Source organism: Halichoerus grypus, chromosome 4 (assembly GCF_964656455.1).
Source record: "Halichoerus grypus chromosome 4, mHalGry1.hap1.1, whole genome shotgun sequence".
Taxonomy (NCBI): Eukaryota; Metazoa; Chordata; class Mammalia; order Carnivora; family Phocidae; genus Halichoerus; species Halichoerus grypus.
Window position 1 is genome coordinate 114,573,249 of NC_135715.1, and position 22,731 is coordinate 114,595,979.

Consider the following 22,731-nt stretch of genomic DNA (forward strand, 5'->3'; position numbering starts at 1 on the left):
GCCGGGGAAGGCAGTTATGAAGCAGTGGCTCGGAAGCAAGCACACAGGAGTGTGCAGGACGAGAGTCTCTCAGCAGGTCGTGGGAAGTATGCCTTCTGCCATTCAGGGAACTCTCGGGAATACTGGATGAGGCTCGCTGGGCCCTGGTAGCCCCCTACGTCTGGACACTGGGGAAAACCAATCAACCAAGGAAAGGGGGTTAAAAGTCAGCTTCTAAATGTATTTCAACCACATTATTGTTCAGGTTAAAAAAAACGCAAGCCAACAAATTTTATATGCCAGTCATATGTGTGGAAAGAAACCCCGGTAGATTTCTACCCTGTTTAGAAAAGGAAAAGAAAAGCAAGGAGGAGCTCAGGAAGTGGAGCTGGGAGCTTTATTGAAAACCTTCCTATGCCATGTTAATAACAAACACATTCAGGCCAGCTTGTTTACCTTGTAGTTCCTTCCTTGGCGTGTGCACACGTCTCCGGGAAGCAGGTCCTATGTTAGAGCAGCAGAGGTTCCGGCCCCCCATCTTTGGGCTGGCTGTCTCATTCTGAGGGTTATGGACAAATCAGAGGGAGTTCGTAGGAGGAGGAGTTGAGAGAACTAGGGATTTCTAGGTTGGAAGAAAGAAAAACTCTGAGGATAACATAGGGACAGTGTAATATATTTCTTAACATGTTCAAGGTGCTGACATTAAGAAAGTCGGTTTGCTTTATATGAACCGCATGGGTAGGCCACCTAGGATTGCTGAAGCTACCAGGAGGCAGGTTTTGACCGACCACAAGAACTCTCTGCTCCTGATAGCTGCCCCAAGGAAAGCCTGCTACCTGGAGGGGCAGGGTTCCCTGTAAGGTATACAAGAGATGGAAGCATCGGTTGGTTGACTGGTCTAGCCTCTCTAAGTCTCTTCCACCCAAGGCTCTGTGATTCTGTCACCCAGTACCGTAATTCTCTACCTTTTCTCTTCCCTGACATCCTATCAGAGGATATTCACACATGCGGCAGATTTCATAGGTGAGCCTAGACGTGTATACAGCGTAGGTTAAATTCCACGTCTTTCTCTTCTGCTTTTACATACACTTGAAAGAACGTAAGACTGATATTCTTATAGTAATAGCATCTCTCATTTATAAAGAAGTTATTTATTTGATTTTTTAAGCTATTGTTAGTCGTGAATTATTCACGGCATACTTGACAATCCATCTTGGCCCCTTGGTTCAGAACTGTAGGTGCAGAACATTAATTATTTTTCTTATCATTCTGGTAAGGTGGCTTTTAAAATTACACATTAACATAGAACTTAGCATTTTAACCATTTTTAAGGGTACAATTCAGTGGCATTAAGTCCATTCATAATGTTGTGCGACCATCACCACTGTCTATTTCCAGAATTTAATCACCCCAAAGTTAAACCCCAGCCCATTGAACAATACCTCCCCATACTTCCCTGGTAACCGCTATACTACTTTGTGTTCCAATGAATTGGACAGCTCTATGTACCTCATAGAAGTGGAGGGATACAAGTCCTCTTGTGACTGGCTTGTTTTCACACAGCATAATGTCTTCATGTTGTAGCATATGTCAGAATTTCCTTTCTTTATAAAAATGCTGAATAGTATTCTGTTGTAGGTATATATTACATTGTTTGTTCATTCATTCACAGATAGACATGTGGATACTTGTGTTGCTCCCACCTTCTGGCTATTGTGACTAATGCTGCTATGAACATGGATGTATACATATCTGTTGTTCTGTTTTCCCTTCTTTTGGGTATATATACAGAAGTGGAATTGCTGGATCATATGTCAACTCTACTTTTAATTTTTTTAGGAACTGCCACATTGTTTTTCATTGTTGTTGCACACCATTTTACATTCCCACCAACAAGAGTGTGTGAGAGTTTCAATTTCTCCACATCCTTGCCAATGCTTCTTAGTTTCTATTTTTGTTTTTAACAGCCATACTAATGGGTGTGAAGTGTTATGTCATTGTGGTTTTGATTTGCATTTCACTAATGACTAGTGATGTTTGGCATTTTTTCATGTGCTTATTGGCCATTTGTAGGTTGTCTGAAGAAATGTCTGTTCAGGTCCTTTGCTCATTTTATAATTGGGTTTTTTTTTTTCTTGTTGATTTATAGGAGTTCTTTGTATATTCTGGATCTCAATTCCTTATCAGATATACGATTTGTGAATATTTTCTCTCATTCTGTGGGTTGCCTTTTCATTCTGTTGGTGCTGTCCTTTCATGCATAAAAGTTTTTAATTTTGATAAAGTCCAATATATGTTTTTTACTGTTGTTGCTTGTGGTTTTGGTATTATTTCCAAGAAATCATTGCCAAATCCAATGTTATGACGTTTTTCCCCTATGTTTTCTTCTAGGTTTTATTGTTTTAGCTTTTACATTTAGGTTTTTGATTGTTTTTGAGTTAGTATATGGCTTAGGTAAGAGTCCAACTTCATTGTTTTTGCATGTGGATATACAGTTTTCAATTTGGTAAAGAGACTGTTGTTTTCCCATCAAATGGTCTTGACACTCTTGTTGAAAATTATTTTACCATTTTATGTGAGGGTTTATTTCTGGGCTCTCATTTGTCCTTCTCTATGTTTGCCATTATGCCAATGCCACAGTGTCTCATTATTGTGGCTTTGTAGTAAGTTTTGAAATCAGTAAGTGTGAGACCTCCAATGTTGTTCGTTTTCAAGATTGTTTTGGCTATTTGGGGTTCCTTGAGATTCCATATGAATTTTAGGATGGACTTTTCTATTTCTGCAAAAAAACATGACTAGGATCTTGATACTGATTGCATTAAATATCTAGATCGCTTTTGGTAGTATTGCCATTTTCACGATGTGAAGTCTTCTGATCCATAGACAAGGAACGTCTTTCAATTTATAGGTGTCTTCTTACATTTTGTAGTTTTTATTCTTTTAAAAATTTTTAGGAGATTTTTTTTTTTTTAAGTAATCTCTACACCCAACATGGGGCTTGAACTTATAACCCTGAGATCAAGAGTCACATATTCTACTGACTGAGCCAGCTAGGCGCCCCTCATTTTGTAGTTTTTAATGTACATGTCTTTTACTTCCTTGGTTAAGTCTATTCCTAAGTATCTTATCCTTTTTGTTGATATTTTATTTTATTTTATTTTATTTATTTTAGAGAGAGAGAGGGAGAGAGTGTGTGAGTCGGGGTGGGGGCAGAGAGAGAATGCCAAGCAGGCTCCATGCCCAGTATGGAGACCGACGCCAGGCTCGATCTTATGACCCTGAGATCATGGCCTGAGCCAAAATCAAGAGTCGGATGTTTAACAGACTGAGCCACCCAGGTGTATCTCTTTTTGTCGATATTTTAAATGGAATTATTTTCGTTTCAGATTGTTTATTGTTAGTATATAGAAATGCAACTGATTTTTATGTTGCTTTTTTATCCTGCAACTTTGCTGAATTCATTTATTAATTCCAACATAATTTTTGTGGAATCTTTAACTTTTTCCCCCATATATTCTGGAAAGATTTTGGGGGGGTGCCACCAGAGGAAGCAGCTTTTATTCACAAGTTATCTCCAGAAACCAAAAAGATTATGCACCTACTTTCAGCACCTCCTATCCTTCCTGGAATTCTCGTTGCTCCACCTGGGGAAGGGAAGAGATATAAATTGCCTTTTGGTTTTCCAAAGCCCCAGTCTTTCCCCTCCCTCTGTAGTCTTAGAAATTCAGTAGCAATACTGTTGTTTATTTTTTCAGCAGTGCCTGAAGCAGCTACTTAGTAACAGTTATGGGTGAAGAGGTATGAGGGGAAGCAGTTGGATGAGTAAGAGTGATGCACAGAAAACACGAACATAGCCTATCAAAGGTCCTTCTGTCTTGCCTCAGTGGCTTCATCCTTCATTGGTTGCATTTCTCTTTACACCGGATCACACACCTTTCTGAATCAGATTGGGATTTCCATTACCAGCCATGGAACCAGCCCCAGAGCCATGAGATGAGCTAGTCCAAACTTGGGCACATTCCTGGCCCACAAAGGCTTAAAGTGCTCGGTCAGGCATATTTTGCCACCCCTTATACATCTTTGCTGTTTTTCCATTGAGTTCAGGGGCTGTAATTTCTGGAGCCATAGTAGGATATGTGATAGGAATGTCAAACTTCATGTCAGACTCATAGTTGAGGAGGTCATGGATGCACCAGCATTTTCCAAAACACTGAGTCCCTTCCTTGTTGGACTCCAGTTGGAATCAATCATTGTCTGCATTCTTGCTGTTTTCCACATACCAGATAAGAGACTGATATTCCTCTTTGAGTCCTGCACCCCGACTCATGATCTTGAGGTCTAGCATTAGTCTTCAGCCATCTTGGACAAGGGTGCCTGGAAAATTGGTTTTAAGAAATGATTGCTAGTGGGGGTTGAAGAAGACTATCACTAGGATCTCTGCTTGCCTAGTTAACAGAGACCAGGGTCCAAAAAGATTTCTATTTCTATTTTTTTTTAAAGATTTTATTTATTTATTTGACAGAGAAAGAGATAACGAGAGCAGGAACACAAGCAGGGGGAGTGGGAGAGGGAGAAGCAGGCTTCCCGCTGAGTAGGGAGCCCGATGTGGGGCTTGATCCCAGGACCCTGGGATCATGACCTGAGCCGAAGGCAGACGCTTAACAACTGAGCCACCCAGGTGCCCCCAAAAAGATTTCTATTTCTAGTACTCGGTACTAATGAAGCATATTTAATCTTTGAGACCTTCAACATGCCTAGTATGGGTTATAGAACTCTATTTAAGGAAAAAAAGAAGTCTTAAATCTTAAGGTCATAATCCTTCCTTAAGAAAGCTTGTGATATTATGGATAAGGCAAAGCTTACACACATGACGAAGACGGAATACACTGGGTCCTAACCGTGATGACCAAGGCTGAGGCACTAAAGGTGAGGGGGGAGGCAGCTGTGAGCTCTTTGTTCTTTTTTTTTTTTAAAGATTGTATTTATTAGAGGGAGAGAGCACAAGTGAGAGAGCACAAGCAAGGGGGTGGCAGAGGGAGAAGGAGAAGCAGACTCCCCTTGGAGCAGGGGGCCTGACACGGGGCTGGATCCCAGGATCCTGAGATCATGACCTGAGCCGAAGGCCGACACTTAACCTACTGAGCCACCCAGGCGCTCCAGCTGTGAGCTCTGTGAGGCCAAGGGTCCATGGGGGCTTCAGGCAAAGCTAGAGAATCTGTTCTCTTGAACCATCCACTAGGATTCTTAATTTCTTTGCCATGTGAAGATACTTTAAATCTCTCATTGTCTTTTTAAAAGAAACCGTGGTCTCAGATACTTTTTAAAATTGGCTGGACTTTAAAAAATGGAGCTATTAAGCATGATTTGTTGTGCTTTTTAGATGAGAGGCTTGCTACCTAAACTTCTTATTCTTTGCAGAGCAGTAAACTATTTTCCTTTTCAGACATGAATGAACACAGCTCTAGAAGTCACAGTATCTTCCTGATTAATATTAAACAAGAGAATGTAGAGACTGAAAAAAAGCTCAGTGGGAAGCTTTATCTAGTTGATTTGGCTGGGAGCGAAAAGGTAATTGGTTCCTTATTTGTATTATCTATAATTTTCCCTATTATTTGCTTCAGTGTGCAATGGTATAATTTTTATACCCTTTCTATTCCCTGGTTTTAAAGAGCTTTTAAAGTTTCTGGTATTGTGCCAAAATGCTATTAAATTTCACCTTCGTTTCCCTGCTCTCTTTTCTGGTCCTGAAGTCCCCTATTCACATCACAGGAGGTGCTTTGAATGCCAACTTGGATTTATGCTTAATGGGCCCCAATGATGACATTAGGCAAGTGCTGGTGTGCGCTTAGCCTGGCAGAGGTAGTTGTACACGTGGGGGAGGGACATGACCTTCTGTGGAAAGGGAAGATCCCCGTGTTGCACCAGATTCAAATAGGCCAGAAACGGACTTTGCCACTGGGCCGTGGCAGTCCTGCCCCTGCACGTTTGTTTGCTGATAGAAGATCTGGAACCTGGGGCTGTCCCTGCATTCCCTGCTTCTCTCTGCAGTGGGTGTGGTCTGACAGGGCCTCACGTGGGCAGCCTCCCACTTCCTTCAGGCCACACACCAGGCGGGTAGCCAGGGGTTTGGCCCAAAGCCCTGTCCCTTCTCTCTGGTTTTGTCAGGGCTCTCTTTTGGCATCTGTCCCATGCTCTCCTAGGCACTGGCTGAGGTCATACTCTAGACCAAACAGGCTCCCCAGAACCTTCTACCTGCCCCCTCCTAGCCTCACCTCCATAGCACACTGCCTGAGCTTCCTGCTGCCACACCCTGCCTGGGGGCACTGCTCCCCTCGGGCGACCTCACAGAGCAAGTCCCTGTGCACAATACCATGTGGCCTCCGTCGTCGCTGACAGTGCTGACTGTCCCCAGGGGCCAGCCCTGAGGCTCGGCCAGTCTCCTGAGCTGTGCAATTGATCCCCACTTACTGCACCACCGCTGAGTTGCTATACGCCACGTTATGGCTACTAACATCCATGTAAGTAATGGCTACTTGAAATGTTCTCCTGTACACATCTGTAAAGGCATGAGCAGAGTCATGTGGCTGTTCCTGGAAAATTATCTGGTTGGGAATCTAAAATTTTACTGGTACAAGCTTGTAACTTTAATGAAACAGACATGCACCAGAATAGGAAGACGGAGCAGCATCGTTTAGTTCTAGACTGAACGTTGGCAACCAGGCTGCGCTTTGCTGCCGCAACAGCTGTGTGGGTCTGGAGAAAGAGCCCAGTGGCCCCTTTGTTCTTCCCGAGTTTGCTCTCTTTCCCTTCCGAGCACGGAGGGAGTATTTGGGGCCTACAGCTGGAAACAGCTCCATGCTGCCGGTTGAGTGTGGAGGCCTGTCCTCTGCACAGTGTCGGTGGTTATTGCTTATGATATTTGTGGGGCATTTTAAAGTTGTGGTCCTGTACCTTGTTTCTTTCACTCCCATCTGTCTTCCTTTGCCCTAGATGTGCCCACATGAATGTGTCAGTCAGTGTGATCTATTAGAACGAACTCTGGGCTTTAATCCCCAACTCCCCAAAATGGTGCTCTTGCCTTGGACTGGCAGTTTGACATCTCTGGAGCTCAGAGTTTCCTTGTCTGTGGAAATGGAAGGCAGTTGTACCTGTCTTGCATATTTCGTGGAGTTCAGATGCTCAGACAGGAAAGCACCTTAAACCACACTGTGTGAATAGGCTGTTACTGGTGACCCGTCAGCTGTATGATTTCTCTGTTCGCAGTGGTGTCTAAAAACACACAATTCTCAGAGAGATAAGTATCTATCGTGTTTGAAAACACTGCCCCCTGCACGTGCATTCGTTTCTATCCCTCGGAGTCTCTCCTTTATCCCTCATGACCGTCAGTCTTGGCGGAGTTTGCGATCAGTTCCCTGTCGTCCCGTCTTCAGAGAGGAGCTGCTCCTCCCGCATCGTTTGCCCAGCCAGCCGGGCCGGGGAGCATGTTGGCTTCCCTTTCTCCCTGGCATCTGTAAACTGCTCTCTACCTAGAGCAGACACTGTCACTAGGAAATTGCCAGGAATAACACAGCAGAGGAGGAACGTACGTGGTTCCCCTGGCCGCAGAGGAGAAGAGACAAGTCCACAATGTAATATACACTTTCTTGACTTTATGATGCCCCCAGGTATCTTTCCTTTTGGACAGTCGTTCCCTTTTTCCTTGCTAGCGGAGTCAGTAAGGCAGGGAGCAGAGAGTCTGGACAAACCCCCCCGCCCAACCACCACCTCTTGTCCTTTGCCTGAAGGTGGAGCTCATAACGTACACTTCCCCGATATGTCCATTCATCGTGGCCAGGACAGTGTTTTCGCGTCACGCTTCTCCCTGGGCTCCCTCCAGCGAGGAGGCCATGGCTCAGGCTGGCAGGGCCCAGCCTTTCGGTAGTGACAGCACTCTTGGAGCCTGGCTTCCCTAGATGGATGTCCCCCAGGGAAGCATCTGCAGCTCCACCCCTGGAGGCATTTCAGCCATTCCCCTAAAACCTAATTGAGAGGAAAATGACAACAAGACAGAACAAATCCCCAGCCTCAGGCACAAGGGAAGGTTTGGTCAACGTGATTCTTACTTACTTTTATTTTTTCTTGCGTTCCAGGAGGATTCACATCTGCCTCCCTCAATCCCCAGCCCTGCGCCCTCCTGTGAATTGGAATTTTCTACTCTGTGCTTTTGCTGTCCTGTGCAGCTCACTGCTTTCTCTTCTCTCTGGTAGGTCAGCAAGACCGGTGCCGAGGGAGCTGTTCTCGATGAAGCTAAAAATATCAATAAATCTTTGTCTGCTCTTGGAAATGTGATCTCTGCCTTGGCAGAAGGGACAGTAAGTGATCCTATCCCCCTCTATTAAATGATATTATGAGAAGTCACTTTTTGGGTCTGTGTCCTCTTTTCGCCACATACCCCAGAGATTAGTTTGTTTTTCTTTGGAAAGGAGCAGAGGGAGTCCTGGCTGTAGACATCCTACTTGCTGGGAGATCTAGTCCATTAAAATGTATGAATGGTGACGCTAATTTCCTATGACCCAGGTCCCAGACTGGGCACTCTAAACGTTGGCCAAATCCAAAGACTGGGCAACAAATTCTTATTTTACACATGTTTCTAAGCCCAGTGTCCCCATCGCTAACTTGCTTGTGTTTTCTCTGTGAATGGACAATGGCTGTAATAGCCAATACTTTTTTTTTTTTCCTAAATAGAAAACACACGTGCCATACCGGGACAGCAAGATGACTCGGATTCTTCAGGACTCTCTGGGTGGGAACTGTAGAACCACCATCGTTATTTGCTGTTCTCCCTCTGTCTTCAATGAGGCTGAGACCAAGTCAACACTGATGTTTGGGCAAAGGTGGGTGTGGTCTCTCGCTGCCATGCTCTGAGTGAGTTGGGGACGGGCTAGTGTCAGCGAGGACATAGAAGGAGGGGCAAGCAGTCCGTTACGAAATTGCAGCTAGCAGGTGTTGCCTGTAAACTTGAGGCATCGTTGACCGAGGCCAAAAGAATAATTATGTTTTAAAAGAATCCACAGATACATGCCAATCAGAGGTATGATATTTTTTAAAAAATGCTGAAACTTATTATAGATGTGACTCCTGGTAATTCAGTGGAGTGTTGCTTTTGTTCTTCACGGAATTAAGTCTTATTCTTGGGTTCACAGGATTTCAGGTGTGTACAGCTCAAGACTGATAGCTACCTTTAATTCCAGTACTTGGGAACCATTACGGAGTTGCTAATAGAAAAACCAGAAACTTGGATGAATATAGAGTAGTTGCATAAATATAAAAGGGGGGACGAAGGAAATCCTCATACGAACCCTGGGAGTGGGAGGTACACTGTGGGTACTGAGGAGAGGGCACAGTGGCGGCCATCTTCCCACCTTCGGAAACGTCCGAATGGGATTTCCGGGATCTCGGAGAACTAACAGGTGGGCAGCAGGACAGTGCGGTAATCCCGAGACAACATTCACGTGCGTGGGTTAGTGCGGGCCTTCCTGCCCCCTCCTGCCCAGCACCCCCTGCTGCCCAGAGCCCGCCTCCTTCAGCCACGGCCCCTTGGTGCCAGTTCAGCATGTGGGTTCCAGTGCCACCATGCCGTTCAATTCTGAACAGTTGTGCAGTCTTCAGAGAAGTCACCAGTTCTCTATGGGCTTCACCTGCCTTATTTGTAAACGGATGCACAAAGCTCTCCCCCTGCCTTCCTCCTGGGAGTGTGTTGTGCGGTCATGCTTGAGAAACAGTTTAAGATGCCTAGAGAAAGGACAGATGGGGGTGGGCAGGCCACATGGGAAATTGTTAGGGCTTGTTTAAACTGCATTAAACCCCAGTCATTTCCTGAGCCCACAGCAGAACATAGAATTATGCAGTCATGGCACCTGTGGGATGTCTAAATAAATAATAATTACATTGAACTATTGTAGAACTAATCTATCTTTTAAACTGGATTTGGGTCCTTTACTTCTCAGATCAGTTCCTCTAGTAGTCAAATGCTTAGGTCATTGGATTGCAGGAGGATAACGCCTACTTTTCTCAAGGGTCATGGGATACCTATAAACCAGCATCTGCTTATGGGAAACACAGAATACTGTGGTGATCAGCTTGCCTGTCCTGTGTCTCCTGGTTTCTTCATCTTAAGCTTTAACATTTTTTCCCAAAGACATGTTTGAGCAAACCAGCACCAAATGCATTTATGGAGGAAACATCTCTTTAAAAAAAATTTCTGACTTGCAAAGTAAAAGTAATCTGAATCGTTGCAAGCCAGGGCTGTCCTGGGGCATGGGCTGTCTGTCTCAAGGTTGCTGCTGTGAGTGGGCATTTGCAGCTGTCTATAGGAAGAGTCTCAGTATAAGTCCAAATGATTAGCTTCTTTCTTCTGACCTTAGAGAGGCAATCGTCAGCATTGTCATGATCGCTAGGGCTCAGCACGTGCTGGGAGTGGCAAATCCTTGTAACAGTTCCTATCTCAGTGTGTGCAGAAGATGACATTGAGGCTTGGACTCAAAGCTGTTAGGTGCCACGCATGAGCCCACATAGCCAGTAAATGACTAAACGTGTAGGGGACTGTAGTATTTGACCCACAGCTTCTTCTATGCAGGCTGCTTGATCACGATCCTCGATGAGCTCGGGCCTCTGGGTCAGTTCCAGTTTTGAAGCCAAGTTCTGCCACCGATCCATTCCTCTCTCCTGTTTACTTCTCTCCGAGCTTCTCTGTCCTCGTCCGTAGGGAGAACTCGAATGCCTACCTCTGAGAATTGTTGGGAGGATTAATGAGTTGCTTCAGCTTTGACTTAGCACAGGGGCAGGCTGGCATGTGGTAGGGTGTTCAGTGGTTGCAGGTTTCCCTTTGCGTCCCTCTTCAGCAGTGTGCAGGCTGGGAAAGTCCCAGAACAGATGGGACTGCACGGAGTGGAATGGAATGTATGGGATAGACTCGGGGAGAAGGGGCCGGACTGAGTGAGGTAAAGTGAGAAGTAGGTTTCTAGAATGAAAGACTAAAGAAATACTGATGCTAATTTGGGGTTCCAGGAAATAAAAATAAGATGTCAATTATCTTTTTTAACTGGAATGGGTTGGTCTGCCATCTTTTATCAGAGTCATCTGGATACTAGGCTCCATGAGGGTAGGAATGGGGTTTATCATCCGCGTCAGTCATCCCAACAAGCATCCAGCACAACTAGTATAAGTAGACGGTCATTTAATAAATGCTTATCGAATGAATGAACGGATGAGTCAAATGCTTGTTGTGTAGGATTCCTTAGAACATTAGGGCAGGTGTTGAACTGTGACATCATTATGTCCAGAAGTTTGGTTAGGTTTAGATCTGGTGTGTTTTCCAGCCCTATAATTAGAAAGGTGTGAGGTTTGGTTCCTCTCCCTCCATCCCTGAGTTAGTTAATGGATTCTTCAAGGACATCTAACTTCTCTATGGGGCCCATACCTGCTTTACTGTTAAATGTACGCATTGAACCCAATTACACAGCAGACACGAGTCTGAACATCGGATTAGACAAGGTATCTGATAGCTAATGAGATTAAGCACTTTGAACTCAGAAAAGACTGCTGGGCACATCTCAAAATCAGTGTAACGAGTGTTTATTATGCTCTTGCTGCAGGGGTGACCAGACCTTAGGGCTGTACGAGGTTCCTTCGTTATTCCCATGTGGTTCTTTCAAGGATGTGAAGCAAGTCCGTGTTTGTTGCTAGGCTATTTTACTGTATTGATGCCCTGAATAAAACAAAAGTATGTCCTTTGAAGCAGTAGAAACATGATAGAGTCTACAAATGCCCGAGAGCAGCCTACCAAGTCAGCACTCTTTAGGATTCTAGATTAGGTACTGGAATTAAAAGGGAAAAAGGAACACTGTCTGTTTCTTGGTTTCAGTGATGAATTCTGGCTCTTGTATTTGGTCAGACCTGTGTCCTTTAGTCACCCTGAGTGCCCAGTATTGTGCTAGTAAAGAAGTAGGAGCCATTTTCTGTGCTCTCAAGAGCTTTTAATCTAGTTAAGGAGGGGACACTTGAATTTCTAGGCAGCCCAGAGTCAAAAAGCTGAACTGTGGGAAAACAGAACACTTCCTTCTTTCAAGGGATAAGATACTCAAATTAGAACACTTTCACTGATTTTTTTTTCCTTTTGGCTTCCAGCATTTTTTTTTTTTAGTCTTTAATTACTCTTCCAAAGTACTTTCATAGCACTATTCAAAAAGGATATTTGTAAGTTTTAGAAGTATGAACTCGAATCACCCAGTTATCTTGGAAGCCTATTTAATGTACCTTGATGGGGGAGTAATGAAGGAAAAGGGGGCCCCCTGGGGGCAGACCGATCAGTTTGGGGTAGGCCTGAATCAGCACATCTTTGACACAAAGAGTTTTGATTGATCTAGCATGAATAATTCAAAGGCTTAATTTGTATGTTGTATGTAGAAGGAGGAGAATTGGTAATTTGGGGAAAGTAATACTCTTCTTTTTCTGAGATGTACTTTTGTTTTTTTTTTTTTAAATTTTGCCTCCTCTTGCCCAGTTTCGTGGAAGCTCAATTAGTCCTGAGTGCTGTGCTTGCAAAACTCATGTCACCAGAGCATGATAGCAAGTTATCTGCAAGGGTAAGAGTAAGCACTCTGGCCAAGGGAGACCCTTGGCTATACTTTTGACATAAAATGGAAAAAGACTCAGATCACCCCCTGTTGCAGTGCTTGTTGCTGAAACACCAATAAGGTTAATTTTTGCTCTTAGAGGGAGATATACTGTGGGTGATGGAGGTTTAACCAGGTGCCAAATCCTCATCCAAATCTGTCATTTCTCAGTGTTTCTCAGGAGACTAGAGCTTTTCAAAAGACACAAAATTTAGAGCTTTTAATTTTTCATTCTCTATACCTCCGACTCACAAGCAAGGAAAATGACCTCACCAGGAAATGGGAAGATGCTTTGCATCAGTCATGTTTCCAGAAGAAGGTTAGGTGTTTTATGTGGGAACCAGAACTCAAAACACATTAGAAGGTGTGATGGTTTATGTGTCAGCTTGGCTAGGCTGTAGTACTCAATTATTTAACAAAACACTAATCTAGGTGTTGCTTTGAAGCTTTTTGTAGATGAGGTTGACATCTACCATCAGTTGACTTTCGGTAAAGCACATTGCTCTCCATAACATGGGTGGGCCTCATGCAATCAGTTGAAGGCCTTAAGAGCAAAAACTCAGAGAAGAAGAAATTCTGCCTCAAAACTGCAGCATCAATCCCTGCCTGAGTTTCCAGCCCGCTGGCCTGCCCTGTGACTTTCCGACTTTCCAGTCTCCACAATCATGTGATACGTATAGAGTTATAATGTATAATGGAAGGGAAATGATGAAAATAAGAGGTTGGAAGATACCAAGAGCAAACATCTTTCTGGCTCTTCCAGGGAGGCCAAAGTAATTAGAAGAAATTCCAGTGATATGTAACATGTATATGATTTAGAACTATGACCCCCAAGTATAAGTATAGACAAATATTGAGGAATTGGATGGGGATGGGATTTATCATGTAGAGTAATGTGAACCAAATAGTTCTAGGAAGTCCCCTCTTCAACAAGGGCTTGATTCAAGGGCCAAATTATGAGAATGGCTGCAGAGTGTTGTCACCTATGGGGGCTTAACCTTGGTGGTAGACATGGACATGGTTGGCAGTCCTAGACACCTGGACATATCTTCCGAACATGTAAACTGCAAATTCAGGGACAGAGAGACCTAGAGGTGCTGGGCAGGAAATAGAATGCTCGAGTACAGGAGGGCAGGGTCTTCCTTCTACTCAGTGAAATATATCTAAAAGAATCCTTTTCTGACTAACTGACTCCCTATGGGGATCTCAGAAGATGTACTGTGGTCTCTGCTCTTTGCTGTGCTTGGCCTGGTGGTTAACATTCTTTTTTTTTTAAAGATTTCATTTATTTATTTGAGAGAGAGAGAACAGGAGGGGAGAGGGGCAGAAGGAAAGGGAGAAACAGCAGACTCCCTGCTGAGCAGGGAGGCTGACATGGGGCTCAATCCCAGGACCCTGGGATCATGACCTGAGCCGAAGGCAGATGCTTAACTGAGCCACCCAGGTGCCCCAGTTAACATTCTTTTTCAAAGGTGGTTAACATTCATTAGCATTGAGGTCTTTTAAAAACTGGGTCCTGGTTCCCTTCCTGTGGGGAAAGGAGGATGTTATATCTGGGGCAAGTCTGGATCATATATTACTTAAGCAGTGCTTGACTCGCTGAGGCAAACAGAAACACAGAAAAACTGCAAAGCAGAAACCCTGATAACTGTACCCTGAAGATTTGGCTCATTAGCGCTGAGCGGGTCTTGCCGTTAGGGTATATACATGAGGTTAGTTAAGGTCTTCCCCTAAGCAGCCTTGGTTAGGATTTTGCTCAGTGCCTGCTATGGATATAACTTCTGGAATAGGCATTTATTTCTATATACAGCTTGGGGGCTCTGGCTAAAAAACCTGAGGGTGTTTGGGAATGAAGCCTCAAGACACTTCTCTATTCCTTTGGGAGTGATCAGGTCACATTGGGATTAACCAAATGTTGTCACAGTGCGATTGACGTATAAAAATGGTGAGTGAGCAGTAAATTTATGGCTAGAGTAAGGCTCCTGCAGATCACTGGTTTGTTTTCCTATGTCGGGGAGATAACATCCCTGAACTGTCGGGCTGGGTGGTCTTGCCATTCCTATATAGCTTCAGAGAGGCAAAATAACGCCGGCGGGTGTCAGAAGGCGAGGTGAGAGTGGCAAGCTGGCGCGGACTGGAAGTAGTAATAACATGGCCACGATTTGAAAAATTAGACTTGAAGCACTTCTGGCGACAGAAGCCTCAAGCTACAGTGAACGAGGGCGAATTTTACTAATTCTTAAGTGGAGTCTCACGTTGACTTCATTTCACTCCTCTTTTGACAGTTGGGTTATTTAGTTGTCTGCTTTAGGAATTAATTTTTGGAATGACATCTGTAGCCCTGGTGGGGGCTGGTGAAATTTCTCTCACTGAAATAGAAATCATGTCCAAAATGTCGTTTCCTGACAACAGTAATTAACCTGAATCACACATCAGATAATGCTGGCAAATATGACAGTACAAGAACTTGTGGGAGTTTAAAATGGAAAAGTGGAGAGCAAATAAAACAGGATATCACATTTTTAAATGAGGTTTCTGCCTTCTTACGAAGTAAATAATAAGTGGGATTCTGTCGTGGTCAGTTTCCTTTTTCACTGGGCAGGTCTGCTTGTGTGTTCATTTCTGTAGGTAACTAGGTGAATCATGTCTTTGTCTTTGGTGTCAGCTAGAACTGTCACTGCCTTTGCTGTCATCACTTGCTCCCTTGGGTAACTGTCCAGACATCCACCGTGGCATCACCTCCCTCCCCCCCACCCCCAGCCATACGCCCTAGAAAGTCACTCCATCTCTTATACTGGGAATGACAAAATGATGGCCCTCAGACATGTTTGTTTGCCCTACATGTTATTTTGGAAAATTGTTTGAAACTAGGAGATACAGATAAAAATATTCAAGTGCTGACTTTCCTTGAAACATGGGATGAGAGTAGTGGGCCCTTTACTCATATATGGTGACAGCTGCCTGTGACGGGGGGCGGGTGGCGTGTGCTCAGTGGGGAGCCTTGGTTTCCCTTGGCTGGACTGAAACCATTAAGTGGCCCACCTGTCCCGGGAAACATGTGTTGACATGTGTTCAATGCATTGGGGATGATTCTAGGTACCAAATGTGAGTAACAGAAACAACTGATTGCATTACTTCAGTCTGTAGTTTATTGGTATGAGAAACTGTAAGCTCTATAGGGCTGTAGACTTTGTCTCAGTTGTCTTGGTATAACCCCAGTGTTTCCTAAATGTTAAGATAGAAAGGAAACTTACTTAGGAAGACGAACCTGGCAGGGCCATGCAAGATGCTTAGAGAAGGGTGCTGAGTGCTTGAGAAAGACCATCACCGTAAGTCAGGGCTGAGAACAGAGATGAAGATGGTGGCAGGGGGAACAGAGAAAGGTGGCCCTGGGAGACAATTCAAGGGAAAAGCCTTGGAATTTAGACTGGTAGGAGGGAAAGGAGAAAAGGGAATTCTGAGTGTGGAGCCTTCAGGGCAGCGGTGCCAGTAACAGAGCGAGGAGGCGGTAGGTCCCAGGGTCCCCTCTGCTCCCCCAGTCCCAGCCTTCGGATACGAAAGCATTTGAGGCTTAATTGTATTCATGATGTAGCTAATGCTAATAGCTACTCTCAGAATTTTTCCCTTCCGTCTTTGACTCCAGGGCTAAGACCATCAAGAATACAGTCTCGGTGAATCTGGAACTGACAGCAGAAGAATGGAAGAAGAAATACGAAAAAGAGAAAGAGAAAAACAAGACTCTGAAGAACGTTATCCAGCATCTGGAGATGGAGCTAAACAGATGGAGAAATGGTAAGGAAGAATGGAGAGGAAGAATGAGGCATGAGTCTGTGTGTTCCTTCTCCTGGGACAGCTGGTATCCTGGGACACTTGGGAAGGAGGGGATCATGGCGGAGCTTGGTCCTGCCTTGCAACACCTGTGTGAATGAGCGATGTGTTCTCATTGCTTAGCACAGCTCCGCCCCGCCCCCCCCGACCCCGTCCCTTGGCTGACAGGTGTGCTTAGTGTGGGCAAGTGACTATTTGCAAGGTTGCCTTAATCTATTTCCAATGAGATGCTCCTCTGTTAGTGTAATTCTCTCTGGTAGCCACGTTTGAGGTTTTGAGGGCAGCGTCTGAGACTTTGTGGCTCAGACTGCTTTTGATTAAATGAAAAATGTCATTCTCTCCTATGTGAGTTTTGTAATTGACTTGGGGTTAAAAGTTACTGCTGGCAAATATTTGCATTTTTGAGAGGCCAACTGCTCTTCATGCTCTGCTTCTTCAGAGCCAGAAATAGAGGACTCCTGAAGCAGCTTTGTGCTAAAATGGAGTCTTATAGGCTTATTTCGTGACTAGATCCCCGCCCCCCCCCCGCCAAAACACATTCTCTTTGTTTTACTCAAAGAAAATATCTCAGAGAGCTGACACACACTGGGTGGGTGGGTTGTGGGTGAGGCATTGAAGAGGGTTTCCAGATCCAAGTGCAGACAGATTATTTCGGAAATTTTAGCATTGTGATGGAATTAGAAGGTATAAGTCTTTTTTTTTTCTTTTTTCTTTTTTTTAACAGAAATAGGCAGGTTGGTGTGTTTGTAGGGGCAGAGTGGATAGTTGGAGATTCAGACTCTTTGCCGTTGTGTCCACTATGTATTTCAGGCACTGCCGTAGACCTCGGTCTCTGGGGCGAGCATGGGAGCCTGGGGGCTGCAGGCAGGATGGGGGCGGGACCCGCCTGTGTGTAACTGCAGAATTCGTGGCAGATCTTCTTGTGATTCTATGTTTGCCACTGTTTTTTGCTAGGAAAGGTGGGGTGCCAATGACCTACTATTCAATGGAAAAACAGTTGCAAAGCAAAGCAGGATTCAAGAGAGGTTCAAGAAATGACCTAGTAGCCTAAATAACACAATTCTTTTTGGGAGATTTTCTAGCTGCACGCATGTTTTGAAAGCTGCTAGAATAATTGAATAATTCAGCACCTGGGGCTGGTGGATGATTCCTTGCGATTTGGCAGGAGTTAGGAGAGTGGGGAGGAATGGTTGGCAAGGTGAGGAGAGGCCGTATGAAATTTTGTTCTATTTCTGGGATCCTCTTGGGTCAGTTCTCTGCTGGGCAACTGGAACATTCAGTAACACCTTTTGGTACAGGGAGGGGGGCTGGCCTTAGAACACTGAGCAGTGGGCAACTAGCCTCGTTGTTTTCTCTTCTGTCCTGTCCCTTGCCAAGCTCTCACCCTGCAATCCTCCATCCCTCCACCAACTCTGTCCTCTGGGGTTGGCCTGCTGCCCTGTTTGCCTAACTCAGCCTCCTGCCTGGCACTGTCCCCTTGCTTTTGGACTTTTAACTTGGCATCATTTTAATTATTTGTCCCACTTCATCCACCTTGCAGATCTACTTAGAAGTACACTGTTTTCCATGTCCCACAGGGTGAGATCCTACATAAGCCCTTACATACATAATTTAGGAAAACTCATGTATGGTTTCTGGCACATGATAGACTTTCATAGATGTGTGTTATGTAAGCATGTGTTTAATCCATTGCTGGAGTGGAAAGGGTGAGCCGTCAGTCATGGTCTCTGCCCTTACAGAGCTTACAGTCTGATGGGGGAGACAGACTCCAGCCACAATCAATAAGCGTGTCTATGCTGCATACTAAAAAGGGAAAGGATAAGGTACTAAGTTATTATAATGGGCCCTGACCTTGACTGAGAAGTTAGTGAAGGTTTCCCCCGGTGAGCAGCCTAGGGAGTAAGCAACCTAGGGAATAAGATCTGAGAGAAAGAGAGCAGTTAGGAGCAGCAAGGTAGAAGTGGGGGTTGGTGTGGAGGAAGCCACATGTACAACATCCCGAGGGGCAACTTTGAGGGGGTTGGCAGCAGGAAGGCCAGTGTGGCGAGCTGGGGCGGGGCAGTACTGGCCTGAGTTGGGTGGGAGGGGTAGGCAGGCCTGTTCTGTGCAGGGCTAAACAGTTTTGGTTCAGGATTTTGGTTATTATCTAGGAAGCAATGAGAAGCCCTTCAAGGATATTCAACTGAAGATCATATGATAAGATTTGCATTTTTGAAGATCCATTGGTTGTGTTGGAGAATGGACTAGAGAGGGTAGGAGAAGGGCCAGGAACAAGGATGGTCTTCCAGAGATGAGGTTACAGTAGTTGAATTGAGAGACAGGGCAATGGCAAGGGAGAGACATGGATGGACCAGAGAGGGATTTAGGAGGTAAAATCAGCAGGGCTTGGTGAGGAGCTGGCTGTAGAGAGATAGAGTGCCAAGTTTTCCTGCTTGCCGTGTTGGATGGAGGGTGGAACCATTCACTGAAAAAAGAAACGCCAGAGAAGAACCAGACTAGAGACAAGGGAGATGTGGAGGGGAGTTCAAGGTGCCTGTGCAACATCCAGGTGAAAATGTCAAATAAGAAGTTAGGTCGAAGGGTCTCGAGCTCAGAGGCACTGGCTGAGCTAGGGAAAGAAATGTGAGTTGAGCTTTAGGAAGTACATAAAGGCATAGGTAGGGGTGAGGGCCTCTGTAGAGAGAGGGCAGGGAAGAGAAGAGGGGGAGAGAGTCTTGAGAGAGACCCCCCTCCACGATTACCATGTAATCACTGAGTAAATGTAATAGAGAAGGGGATCTGCAGAGCTCTCCTGTCCTCCCAAGCTAACATTTATGTTTTAAAGATAATTTCTGGGGGGACACCTGGGTGGCACAGTCCGTTAAGCGTCTGCCTTGGGCTCAGGTCATGATCCCGGGGTCCTGGGATCGAGCCCCATATTGGGCTCCTTGCTTGGCAGGAAGCCTGCTTCTCCCTCTGCCTGCTGATCCCCTGGCTTGTGCACTCTCCCTCTCTCTCTCTGACAAATAAATAAATAAAATCCAAAAAAAAAAAAGAAAAAAGGATAATTTTTCTGAAAGCAAAAGTTTTCAAATGTAGAGAACCAACTTCAGTGATACAAATTTGAGGCTGGAAGTGAGGCAGGTGGTGGCGTCCTGGAGCTGGTCCTTGGAGCAGCTGTGAGTGAAGGACTATCTCAAGGACTAACTATGTCCCACATACAACAAAACAACCCCCAGCTTTTTGTTATGTGCCTAGGCTGGGCATTTAGTCCTCCAGCAGCCCTTGAGGTTTCAACAAGCTAGAAGGCTCACCCGAGGTGGCTCAGTCACTGACGGAGCAGGGATCTGAACGTAAGGCAACTTCTGCAGGTTCACTGTCTCTCCACTGTCTGTTCAGTCTGCACATGGCCCGAGTGGTTTGTGTTCAGGCCAGTTAGAGGAGCGTGAAAAATGCCACACCAGGAAAGAAGGGACCGGAAACTCCTTAGCAGTGTCCCGCGCACCAGGCCTACTTCCTCATCGTCGTGAGAGCATGGCTGGTTTGTGTCAACTGGAGAGCTGGGATTTTGAGAGGTGAAGTGGAGAAGAGGTGGTGCCCTCCACTAAAACCCAAGTGACAGGGTATTTCCAGCTTTCTTTTGGAATTTGACCCACACACTGGCTCTGAACTTGTAGGAGGCAGCCACTGAGTTCACCTCAGTGAATCCTGGGTGTTGATGTTTCCACATTGTGGGCTGAACAACTGAAAGCAGCACTGCCCATTGTATGCATTCTCCACTGGGAAAGAGAGGTCCATCTTTGCATGGTGTATTTATAATTTTAAAACTTTGGCTGTTCTAGCTGTGGAAGAGCAAGAGAGAAGGAGTGGAGCTGAGAAAAAGTGTGCGTGTATACGCATGCTTGTGCTTTCCCCTTTCTGCTGTTCTGTAGACGGAGGTAGGAAAACCAGGGAGTCAGAGGATGAAAGAACACGATTGGGTCCAGGCAGGCCATGGAAAGTGAAGAAGTTGATATAGTTGGTGGTAATGGGACTGTGCTGCAGGAGAGAGCATTCCCAGCCCAAAGTCATTCAAAAGGTGTGAAATGCTACCCTGTTCCATGCCTGTAGGCTAGTTCTGCCCCAGACCTCCACCACTACCAATTTTCAACTCCTTCTAGCTTCATGGGCTACTTCAAAATGCAAGCCTGGCAGTTTTCTCCTCTGGACATAGTAGAACTTGATTCTCAGAATATGGCCGCTGACTTGTAATGTATATAATTACACCCAGCCTTCATTCATTTCTGCCGTTGGCTTTAAGGCAAGGCTCAGGGCATATGCGTGCTGGCTTAAAGGGAGGTCATGCCTTGTTTTTATAAAGAAGGAATAAGGAGAGCCACTCCACTCCCCACAGTGCCAGGCTCCTTGGGTTACACGGGATAGGAATTGACCCTGCTTAGGTTAAACAAAACAGGAAAGCATGAGAAGTCTGTGAATGACTCACAGAACCAAAGGACAGCTGAGCAACCAGCCTCATCCGGCAAAGCTGGGACTGCTACAGAGATGCAGGGCTCATAAGGGGCCACACCTGGCGTGAGTCCCCTCTTGCGTTTTCTCCCCCTTCCTTACATTATCTGGATGGGTAGGGAGGCCCAGGAGAGGAGGGAGATAACCGTGCTTGGTGGTGTGCTTCGGTTGAGGAAGCCTGGGGCCCTCTGCTGTGTCCTCTGACGAATCCTGCATGTGCTGGGAGAGGTAATTGCTCATAAGGAAGTTGTGGTGCTGAAAGGAGAATGGGTGTGGAGTGACTGAAAAACACCTGTTCAGTACAATCTGCTAGTGACATCTTGTGGGCTGAAATCGATTGACAGTCCTTGGAATCTGGAAGCTCTGTTGGCAGCTTCAGCCTCAGGGATTTTGTTCAGCCTACCTGCTTAAGGACAGATAGATGGAGTGGGCAGTTGTCGGAAGCAGGATTGTTTTCTTTTTTCCAGCTCTGTTGTTTGTTCATCATACACATGGAAGTGACTTGAACAATCAATCTTATAAATGGGGATGGATTTAGAAAGCTGCATTCAGAGTGAATAATGGCTCCCAGTTCACCCTGCCCTGTCCGCCCAGTACATCCGGAAGACTCTTGATGGGGAGGTTGGGGAGGGAGGGCTGAGGGCCCAGGGCCATGACCCTCAGAAGGGGGATGGGCCCACAGTTCCCTGTTGCTGCCAGATCAGTCTTTACACATGCCCTCTTCTCTGATACTTCTTTGAATATTGTCCATTAAAAAGCAATCCCCACCACTCCAGCAACCAGTGGTGGGGGATGGGAGGGATGGGGCGGCTGGGTGATAGACATTGGGGAGGATATGTGCCATGGTGAGCGCTGTGAATTGTGTAAGACTGATGAATCACAGACCTGTACCTCTGGAACAAATAATACATTATATGTTAAAAAAAAAAAAAAAAGAAGAAGATAGTAGGAGGGGAAAAATGAAGGAGGGGGAATCGGAGGGGGAGATGAACCATGAGAGACTATGGACTCTGAGAAACAAACTGAGGTTTCTAGAGGGGAGGGGCATGGGGGGATGGGTTAGCCTGGTTATGGGTATTAAAGAGGGCACATATTGAATGGAGCACTGGGTGTTATACGCAAACAATGAATCATGGAACACTACATCAAAAACTCATGATGTAATGTATGGTGATTAACATAACATAATAAAAAAAAAGAATATGTAAGCCATGTAAGTGAGATTGTATCTCTTATGAACAAACACTTGGGCCTTGAAATATCAACTAACAGTTGGTATTTGATATTAAGAGGTGACTGTGTGTGATATTAATTAGTATTGAGCACCTTGAAAAGATCTGTACTACATATAGCGATTTTTTAAGCATTTTCAAATTTATTTAATTTTTGTAACACTAAAATAAGGTATAAACATTATGCTAACTGAATTAAGTCAGACACAAAAGGCTAGTAACTGTATGATTCCACTTAATATGAAGTATTTAGAGTAGTCAAATTCATTGAGACAGAGAGTAGAATGGTGGTTGCCAGAAGCTGGGTAGAGGGGAAAATAAGGTGATCTTTTTAAGGGGAACAGAGTTTTAGTTTTGCAGGATGGAAAATTTCTGGAGATTATGGTGATGGTTGCACAACAATGTGAATATACTTAACACCACTGAACTATATACTTTAAAAATGGTTAAAATGATAAATTTTAAGTTATGTATATTTTACCATAATTTAAAAAATGTCCATGTTAAAAAGGGCCATAAAATGGAAAATAAATTTTTGAACCATTAAAAAAAAA

The 22,731-nt window shown here is 44.9% G+C and overlaps 1 protein-coding gene across 1 annotated transcript in view; it reads left to right on the forward strand.

The window, feature by feature from the left end:
• KIF5C (kinesin family member 5C) overlaps nt 1-22,731 on the forward strand; it is a 147,013-nt gene that overhangs the window by 67,025 nt on the left and 57,257 nt on the right. The window contains exons 8-11 of the mRNA XM_036092566.2: nt 5,423-5,547; nt 8,226-8,330; nt 8,704-8,852; nt 16,276-16,424. Of these exons, the coding sequence (XP_035948459.1) occupies nt 5,423-5,547; nt 8,226-8,330; nt 8,704-8,852; nt 16,276-16,424 (528 nt within the window). The remainder of the gene's footprint in view (nt 1-5,422; nt 5,548-8,225; nt 8,331-8,703; nt 8,853-16,275; nt 16,425-22,731) is intronic.